Source organism: Oncorhynchus clarkii, chromosome 6 (assembly GCF_045791955.1).
Source record: "Oncorhynchus clarkii lewisi isolate Uvic-CL-2024 chromosome 6, UVic_Ocla_1.0, whole genome shotgun sequence".
Classification (NCBI taxonomy): Eukaryota; Metazoa; Chordata; class Actinopteri; order Salmoniformes; family Salmonidae; genus Oncorhynchus; species Oncorhynchus clarkii.
Window position 1 is genome coordinate 41,425,385 of NC_092152.1, and position 10,236 is coordinate 41,435,620.

The 10,236-nt window shown below is 41.7% G+C and overlaps 1 protein-coding gene across 2 annotated transcripts in view; it reads right to left on the bottom strand.

The window, feature by feature from the left end:
* Positions 1-552: 552 nt before the first annotated feature.
* Positions 553-10,236, bottom strand: part of LOC139411161 (cAMP responsive element binding protein 3-like 3 like) — an 80,912-nt gene continuing 71,228 nt past the window's right edge. Inside the window, exons 2-11 of one of the 2 annotated variants that reach the window (XM_071157066.1) lie at positions 9,046-9,134; positions 7,780-7,917; positions 6,433-6,823; positions 5,344-5,450; positions 4,399-4,491; positions 3,657-3,763; positions 3,375-3,443; positions 3,163-3,247; positions 2,424-2,517; positions 553-2,197 (exon numbers count right to left, since the gene is read on the bottom strand). In XM_071157066.1, the coding sequence (XP_071013167.1) occupies positions 1,776-2,197; positions 2,424-2,517; positions 3,163-3,247; positions 3,375-3,443; positions 3,657-3,763; positions 4,399-4,491; positions 5,344-5,450; positions 6,433-6,823; positions 7,780-7,917 (1,506 nt within the window). In that variant the 5' untranslated portion in view covers positions 9,046-9,134 and the 3' untranslated portion in view covers positions 553-1,775. The remainder of the gene's footprint in view (positions 2,198-2,423; positions 2,518-3,162; positions 3,248-3,374; positions 3,444-3,656; positions 3,764-4,398; positions 4,492-5,343; positions 5,451-6,432; positions 6,824-7,779; positions 7,918-9,045; positions 9,135-10,236) is intronic. The other variant, XM_071157067.1, reaches the window with a different exon arrangement.

A 10,236-nucleotide genomic window follows, 5' to 3' on the forward strand; every position in this document is an offset into this window, starting at 1 on the left:
GACTGGGTGGGCTGAGAAGGCTCTACCTCTACCATTTTGATAGATGATACCAAATGAGCATCTTGCTCAGCTTCTATAGCTTCCAGTGGCCATGACTTTCATAACATTTCCATGATGACCCAATAATGTAGCCTATATTTTAACAAACCTATCTCATGAGACGGAAATAACCTCATACCTCAAGTAATTGTCTTCCAACAAAGAAACCATTTCTATGAGCATTTTGTATTGAAGATTGCCAACTAAACTTGAGCAAAACATGGTTTACACAACTAGACCATTTCATTCTTTTTGATTTAACCGATTTGGAAGACCAGGTGTGATGAATTTAGTCCATCACTGGCCTAAGTGCGACACTTCAGGAACAGGGTTGCCAACCTATGAACTAGACCTTGGGAAAATCCCCAGAAAAACGTATAGCTAGATCTAACAAACTGTGGTAACACCAATTTCTGCACAAAGAAACAGCACACGTGTAAGCAATATTTGAGCACCATGGACAGTAGCACCAAACTCATGACAATCCTTAATAAAAAAACATTTTAAAAAAGGGACTTTTAATAGTGAAGTTTAATGTCATACATTAATTGTTAAAAATGAACATTACAATCATTCCAGCCTATTTACATTCCAATTTCGGACTATGGCATATCAGTGCTTCTTTTCAACATGATTAAGCTACATCTAAATCTCTTCTTTGACATATCAAACATAACAAAGAGTCCCAATACCATTTAGATTTCATAATTCACTGAACTGAAGAAAAATAAAAAAAGACAACAAAAATGCCTCACTGAATGAACTGACAGGTCATTACACTTGAGTATAGTAATACTGCAACACTGAATTAACATAGCTAATAGATTTTTTTAAAATTGTTCACCTCTCCATATGACATACACTTAAAAAGATGTCCAGAGGTTTACAGGGGTAAACATACTGTAGGTCCAGAGAGAGAACCACTGGATAAAGGACTCAAACAGCTCCTACCTAAAAAGGTCAAAACTAGTCACAGTTCCGCCACTGGCACTGGAAAATGGGGACTAATTCCAGAGCACTCCCATTTTCAGTCGTTTAAATTTGTCAACAAGCTAAAAGCAAAACAATGAAAACACAAAAGAAAGCATGAAAACCCTTGTTACAAGGAAAATACCAAGAGATGTCCACAAAATCCAAATGGCCAAATGTCCTGCATTGTCTAAAGCAGAGTATACAGACAGATCAACTACTAAGCTAGCATCATGAGTATACATTTACACTATGGATGCTGAATGTGCAAAGTAAACTAGCAGAGGACTAGACATGCGCTATGGAAGGAATTGGTCATTCGCTAGCAAAGTGCTTAGCAACAAGACCTGTTGGAGACACGAAAACACAGATGGCAAGAACTAATCATTTTGTTTTTCAAGAAAGAATTTGTGTTTTAAAGTCTTCAGCAGTCAAGCGATTTCAACAGATGACTATTCCCTTTCATAGTGTACTTCACCCCCCCCCCCCTCCTCCCTTGATGAGAGGCTAACGCATAACAATGGAAATCTCAGTAGTCCATTCTACCACTGGAACGGAACATCAGAACAAAGTGCTCAAAGAGGAACAGTAGTATCACCAGGAGGAGGAACAGATAGAGGAATACTGTCATAACAGAACATCTACTACCCTTTTCCCACCGGGTTTCAATCAACATTATCAATAACAACTGAAACCTTTGATTCGTCCCCTTCATCCTAGCCCGCTTACTCCCTCTGTTAGTTGATTCAAATCTGGCTCTTATCTGTCTACATCTCATCCGAGCGGTGTTGCTGTATAATGATGGACGTTGGCTTCCTGTCGATCCAGTTTTCCTTGGTCCCTGGAACCTCGTAGGCCACAGGCGTTCCCACTGGATCTCTGGATCCCTCCTGCAGGCCCCCGGGCCCAGCCCCCGGCTTCAGCTCGTTTTGACCTGGTTTGGGGAAGTCTGCAGACGAGTTGCTGTTGACTCCGCTTTCTGTTTCCGACTGCTCCACCTTCTGGTAGTCCGGTGTGTGGTTCTGGCCTCCAGTGAACATTGCCTTGGGGTTCTCTACCTTGGCCACTAGGAGGAGGCTGAGAGGGGGCGGCTCAGCGCTGTCAGTTTCCTCCACAGGCTCAGAGTAAGCCAGGGGCAAGGGGTCTGGGGTGTCATCAACAGCCACGGAACGCAAGGTCCTGGACACAACTACAGTTCAAAGGGAAAAGGCTTGTTAACGTATTCTGCATTCTTACACAATGTTTCATACAGCACCTTAACTGGAAGAGACAGGAAATATCTGTGAACAATTTTAGATGTGGTTTATTGTTGTATACATAGCTATTATTTGAATGTTGTTTTCAACAAAAGAACATGTTATTCATAGTTTAGACATAGCCTTAGCATTTCAGACGACACTTCTCTCCTGACTTACCGGAAGAGGGGGTGTATATCTCCTTCTGTCCAGGGCTGCGGCCAAACGGGTTGACAGAGGGAAAGATGATGAGGCAGAAAGACAGCAGGAACACCTGAGCAGAGAAGAAAAAAAAACATAAGAAAGTTGTTAAAAATGTGGTGTGTGCGACCCAGATTCACAAACCCAGTAGATGAGGTACATCGGTCAACAAAGATGAACGCAAAAAGTATTTTACAGTGTAATTTAAAAAAAAATCTTCCATTTGTTTTTCTATGCTAAAGTAACCTTGTTTTGTATAAGAAATATAATTCTCATCATTACGGACCCAAGCAGCACTCGTCTTTTGTTAACCGAAGCAGAAGTACTTGTTGGTTTATGTTTCCAACATACCATTGTTTGGCAGTGGGACAAAATAATGGGTAGTCAAAGTTGCGTTGGCCTCAATAGAACACTTAGTACAGTACAGGCAGGCACTCCTTGAGCACCATATGAAACCACAAGCAAGCCTCAATCAGGGTTGGGCTATCATGTCCCAAAACAGTTGAAGCTATACAAACAGTTGAAGCTATACTCTTTCAGGCTGAGCTGGCAACCTGAAAGAGCAGGATGTAGCACCCACCATGTTAAAGTTAACTTCAATTTGAAAAAGGTTGACAACCAAAATGTCAACAAGATCCATCTGCAGACGTAAACTTGTATGTGAGAGTCCTTCAGTACTAGTTTTGCTACTAGATCTACTCTGTGTTAGTCCTCTTACCATGACACAGGTGCTGGTGGTGGTTGTCTTCATGGTTGACATCTTCATCATGGACTGCAATTTCCTCAGCTGCTCTATCAGAGACCTAGACAGGGGGAGAATAATAACACCCATTGGACATTTTCTCAATGTTAGTCTACAAACGTTCATTCTCTGATACTCATCATAACAACATTCACTCCATAATCATGATAACAGCAGTGGTGTCTTACATGTTTTGTTTCTGCAGTTGTTGGACCTTCTTCTGCAGCTCCTGGTTGTGAGCGGTGCAGATGGAAACCCTAGGCACCAATCAGCAATAACTCAAGTCAATCAACCAATCAAACTCTACTTAACACAGACACACAAACACCTTTTGACCCGGCGAAGACATAACAGGCTAAACATTGGTGAAGTGAAATGGTGAAAATCAATCATACGATGACTAATACTTTATTAGTAGTGTGTGCTGGCTTTCAATTCATTTTCAGAGATCCCGCCATTCGTTCTCTCACCTGTTCTCCAGGCCGTCCACGTACACCTTCTTCTTCTTCCTACTCTCCTGGGCCGACTGCTTGTTGCGGATCTTCCTCCTCACCCTCTTCAGGGTCCTCTCCTCCGCCTGCGACAAAGACAGAGGAGGAATGGTTACCCATCACATGCTTGACATGATTGAGCGGATAGTAGAACAGTGCTGAGGAGCAGTCTGCCGTCACACTGCTGGAGCCAAACAAGCTATCTGGGACGGTTTCTCATTTGGTTTGATTGGAAGCGATTCTGCAGGGTTTCATTTATTTTTTCTCATTTTGAAAAAAAGGGTCAACAAATAATTACGCTGTAGTCAAACGTGCGTGCAGGAGAGATGTCTATTATTTAAAAGACATTTTCTGTCCGCTGGCCAAATATGAAACATAGATTAGAGGAGGCTGGTGAGAATGGGCTCATTGTAATGGAATAGAGTCAAACGTGTTTCCATATGTTTGATACCATTCCATGTATTCCATTTCAGCCATTACAATGAGCCCATCCTCCTATGGCTCCTCCCACCAGCCTCATATGATAGATTTTGCCTTCATAATAGCAAGCTCAACACTCTAAAGTAGCAACAAACTGGGTAGATTGTGTCACACCCTCCCTGGCTGTCATTTTTAAAGGGGTGCTCCCTGAATGCCAATTTAGATCAATGTTTACAATGGTTTCTAGGTTGGTCTCCAGCGCGTCAACAAGTATTTGTAATAAATCAATGGAGAAAATGACCTTAGTAAGAGGCATGCAGGACGGTATGGTTGCTCCTTCCTTAGCGAGAAGTCTCCTTTCCTCATCAGTCAGAACAATCTCCTTGAACTGGAACTAAAAGGGAAGAAAAACATTTTTATTTGTTTTATGAGATGTGCTGAAGATCTGCTCAAGGCCACACGTACACCACTTTGCCACAAAGATTAGGTCTTGTGAGATTACATTTTCTTCATGTCCTCCTGGGATAATAACTAGTAGCCGCGGGTCGATTATGTTCTTGAGCGGCTGGTCAGGGGGCCAGAACATAATTACAAATCATTTGCTGAATCTACTAGTTAATGATGCCTGGAGTACATTAACAAAATGTTCGCACACATTATCTTATTATTTGACCCTGCTGGTCATCTATGAACATTTGAACACTCTGGCCTTAATGGTCATGTACTCTTATAAAATCGGAATCCAGCCAGAAGAGGACTGTCCACCCCTCAGTGCCTGGTTCCTCTAGATTTCTTCCTAGGTTCCTGCCTTTCTAGGGAGTTTTTCTTAGCCACTGTTCTCTCTACATCTGCATTGCTTGCTTGATGTTTGGGGTTTTAGGCTGGGTTTCTGGCTAAGCACAAATAAAACCACCCGGAGGCCAAATTCAGCCAGCCAGTTGGGGAACCCTGGTGTACTCAAATAATGTACAATGCCATTCTTACTAAAACAATGAGTTTGGAAGTAAGTTTAATGGAGAAACTGCCACTTCCATTTGCGATACTACATCAAAGAAGTTACTGCAAACAACAGACATGCGATACAACAGGATATGTACTGCCATTGTTTTTTGTACCACATTGGGCGACGCTCCTCACCTCCTCTTCGTCAACAAAACAAAAACAGCCTTTCCGGATGACATCTTCCGAGACTTGATCATCTTGTTTCCTCGTCTATAATATATTCATTTGATTATGTGAAACTCACCAGATCAGCTTTGTTGTTCTGTGTAGAGTCCTCTATGGCGAGAGAACAGGGAAGTTCTTCACTGGAATAGATCTGTTCCACTTCCATCCCCTCACTGTCCAGGTCGTCTGATGAACAGGAGAGCACAAACATATTCATTTTTTTTATGTTCACATGAACAGTAAAGTTCTCAAACCTTACTAGGTTATTCTTTTGAAATCTTCTAGCCCAAGGACACGAGTCTAGTGACTGGACTCAAATCTGCTAGACTTAATCCCCAAAACATAGAAGAGATAGCTGGAATTAGGTGGTGCGAGTCTAACTGATCTTTATAGTTTTAATGGGAATATTTAAGATGAAGAAAGTTCATATTCAGTAAAGAGTGGTTAACACAATACTTAACATATTTAAGTTTTCGCTTGCTGTAATACACATGATTTCCAGTGTTCTGTTCAAGTAAGGTTCTGTTGATAGGGATAGACACCAGACTGGAGGTACAAGGACCAAGGACACGGATTATTATTGTATTCTTGTGAAACTGTGATTCTGTAGCAGCTGACAACATTACTGCATTCGATTTTGACTTCCAAAAAAAGGCTCTCAGCTGGCGCTTACAGATCACTTGGTACCGTCTGATTACAATTAAAAATGGCATGTCTCCAAGAGGCCAGCTAGACATTTTCTCTGCTTCTGTTCTGGAGGTGTCTCCCTGCCTGTTGCAACTTGTAATAAACCAGATTGATTTCGGATAGATTTGATCAACGACTGCTCTGTTTCACCTGTAAATTCCCCATTACAATAGTTGATTGGGTGGTGTGCTACATTATTCATGACCAGCTGGGCTAGTGTGTGTGTGTTGTGTACGGTCACACCTGGGAACCTCTTCATTTGCAAAGCCCCCTAAAGTTAGTCTACAGTTAGTCTGTAGACGCTCAAACTACCAACAAACTATCCAATTGGATAGTTTGTTGGTAGTTTGAGCGTCTACAGACTAACTGTAGACTAACTTTAGTTGAATTGTCAAGAGCCAATTTGATGTCATGCAACTATTCATACCACCCAAAGCTATGAACCTGCTAGACAAGTATAAAGGTCTAGATCAACATTTACCCAGATCAATAAAGACATCCATGTCAGGCTTCTCAGCCCTCACACTCTGTAGAGCATTCATGTCTCCTCCCTGAAGTAGAGAGTAGCTGTGGTCCGTTTGCACAGCCAGGGCTTCAGGGCTCTCAGACTGGAGCTCCAGGGCCATCAGCGGACTGTCGGAGTAGCCCGGGCTGGGCTGGGAGTACCCTGGGCTGGGTGCGGTATCACTGTCACTCCCCTGGGGGCTGGGGCAGGCCAGGAAGTTCTGTCCAACTACGCCCCCAGTGCTGCTGTCATCAGAGATGCCGCTGTCGCTGCCCAGTGGAGAGTGTGAAGCACACGAGGCAGCCATGTTGTCTTCTCCCTCCAGCAGGCTGGACAGGAAGTCCTCAGTGTCCATGCCTGTCAGCATCTACAACAAACACAGCAGGATGTTGGTGTCCATTCAATGACTGTTTATTCTACAAAGAGAAAATGTGAAAAATTGTTATTCTGCTTTAAAGTAAGGAAGTAGTGCTGAGCAATTAGTGCTTTTCGAAGTCGTTTCGGTCGATTATAAAAAGATAATCAGGGTTTTCGATTTTGATATTTTTTTTTAGATATTAAATGCACTTTGCATTATGTGGGTTGAATGCTGTAACACTTTATAAAATAATGAATAAAAGTCCCATGATGGTAGTGGTTGCCCATTACTGCTTATCACATATGAATCCATCATTTAGTCAAATGACTTTACATTAATAAAATATTTTTTAAATTACTATTATTTAATTCCAAGTCATCATCTTATCTCTATAGCGCTGCTGCCTATGCTGTCTGACAAAATCACTATTTTAGTAGATCAAAGTTAAATATGACTTCTGAATACCAACTGTCAATTACTAAGATAATGTATTTTCAGGCTCATGAAGCAACTGCTTTCTATCCCTGTCGATCGCACGTTCTCTCAGTCTCCGTGTCTGCTCTGTTCAGACCGGACAAGTTTAAGCAGGCGCGCAATGGATTATGGTTATTGTTGTTAATTACCACGCTTTCTGCACTAAACTATGTCGAATATTGGCCTGCTGGAAACGACAACTGCCTACTACATCGCACAGTTCAGGCTTCATCTGATTTATCTCTACAGGAAAATATTGAACCAACGTCGGTACAGTTAGTTAAAAAAAAATCTAAAAAATAACTGATATTTCAGTTAATCGCTCAGCACTATAAGGAAGTTTCACATTATTGATGTAAAACAATAAAATAAATTATTCTGCTTTACTAGATACCATTAAATTAATGGTTCGTTCCCTGACAATTACTAAACTCTATTAGCCTATTGGTTAGCAAACATAAAACAGTGTTATTCCTAAGTGGGAGACATACATCTTGCTCGGCGAGCCAGTTTTCTAGCCCATTCCCATCTGTGAAGAAGGGATCGTCGGCTCCAGTCTCTCCATACTGGCACAGGATCCCCAGAAGATCCACTCCATCCATATCAGGAAGATCCTCAGTGACTGACATCTGGGAAAACAGAATCAGCAATGTCACCATTACAATCAGGAAATATAAGACTTTGGTTTGGGGGCAGGTTCAGTTCAATGATGTGTGATAAGACAATTTTGACTGAACTCATTCTTGTTCAAATAAAAAGGCAAATGTATAGGAATATCCTACCCAATAACTGTATCTTTAATTTTAAATTCTCTAACAAGTCAATTCTGGACATGAGAAATTCTGGAGAGAGACTAAAGTGAGAATTGACACCAGTCACTAGTGTTCGGCAGCCCCCACCCAGTATACAGCTGCGCGCTCCCATCAATGACCTCATTCTTATACATCGCCCCGCCCACTTCCCCCTTTGTCACATGAGAAGCAACAAAACAAGCCAGTCTACCTGCCGCGTTCATATGCAAGTCGGAACTAAGAAACTCGGAAAGGTCCGACTTGCTGATTCGTTGAACGCGGAAGGCGAATGTATACAACCAGTTAGCAAGTCGGGGGTTTCCGGGTTTCCTAATTCAGACTAGTACATGAACGCGGCACAAAATGTTCGTGATAATATTGCACTTCAAATCTGGATGAAGTACTCACATTTGATATGAACTGCTGCTGCGAAAAATCTAGCTCACAAATAAATGTAAACCAGTTTGTGCTCAGTAGGCCGATGGTTAGTTAGCAAGCTAGCTAGGTAACGTTAGCCAGATACATTGTTGCCGGCCTAGTTCATCTAGCTTTCGTTAACTACAAGAAATAGCATTGTTAGCATAGAAATATAATGTACTGACTGACAGTGCAGACACAAGGGTTAGTAGGTAACGTTAGGCTAGTTAGTTAGCTAATCAAGAGTTTGCTTGCCATACTCAACACAACTGCATAGTTGACCAGCCAATGCATGTTCCATGACCTACCAAATTTGACAAATAACTGAACATAGCATTTCCATAAAATATAAAGAATCGATGGTCATAAACTGCACACCACGGCTTTACACATGTTTAAACTGACAGCAGCTAACGTTATAACGTTAATAATGTGCCAGCACGACAGATTCATCTGTGGAAATATTGCTGAGGGCGTGGTCGTTGTTGTATGTGTTCGTTTATTAATAAAATAAATAGCATTCATTTATCATGTCTCAAATATACTTACCTTTCTCAGTATACTGCCTGACAAGTTACAATAGCATTCGAGTGAATCAGTGAAGCTATTTTAGTTTTCTATTCGCCGTTACTGTATGTAGAGTACACTCTCAAGTATGACTACTCTCTTCCTGATGAAATCACCTTGCAGTTCCAACAAGACAGAAATTGCGTCATCACGTATCGACGAGTCAGCATGCGCAATATTAGTCCATTATGGGAAATGTAGTATAGTGTGTGCAATACAGTATGATCACAGTACACAGACTCAAACTATACCAAACCATGAATCAAAGGCATCACAAATGGATGAGGTTTACTGCTTGTGAAAATGTATTCTTAATAGGATATAATGGCATTTTCTCTCATACATCTCTCGTACATCTTTGATATTTTTGTTTCTTCAGAAAATATTGAGCTGCACGAAGAGAGACATACTGAGACGAGGGCACGACAAAGCCTATTTCGCCTCAGGAGACTGAAAAGATTTGGCATGGGTCCCCAGATCCTCAAAAGGTTCTACAGGTGCATCATCGAGAGCATCCTGACTGGTTGCATCACTGCCTGGTATGGCAACTGCTCGGCCTCCGTCCGCAAGGCACTACAAAGGGTAGTGCGTACAGCCCAGTACATCACTGGGGCCAAGCTTCCTGCCATCCAGGACCTCTATATCATGCGGTGTCAGAGGAAGGCCCTAAAAATTGTCAAATACTCCGGCCACCATAGTTATCGACTGTTCTCTCTGCTACCACACGGCAAGCGGTACCGGAGCGCCAAGTCTAGGTCCAAAAGCCTTAACAGCTTCTACCCCCAAGCCATAAGATTCCTGAACAGCTAATCAAAGGTCTACCCAGACCCCTCTTTTATGCTGCTGCTACTCTCTGTTTATAATCTATGCATAGTCACTTTAACTCTACCTACATGTACATATTACCTCGACTAACCAGCACCCCCTGTATATAGCCTTGCTTGTTTTTTACTGCTGCTGTTGAATTATTTGTTTCTTTATATAAATATATATATACTTTTTCAAATGTATTTTTTTAACTTCTTAAAGCATTGTTGGTTAAGGGCTTGTAAGTAAGCGTTTCACTGTAATACCTGTTGTATTCGGTGCATGTGACAAATACAATTTGATTTGATACTGTACATTAGGCAAATGCATCATGCCCCCCTTCAGTTTCATCCACAGCTTAGAGTC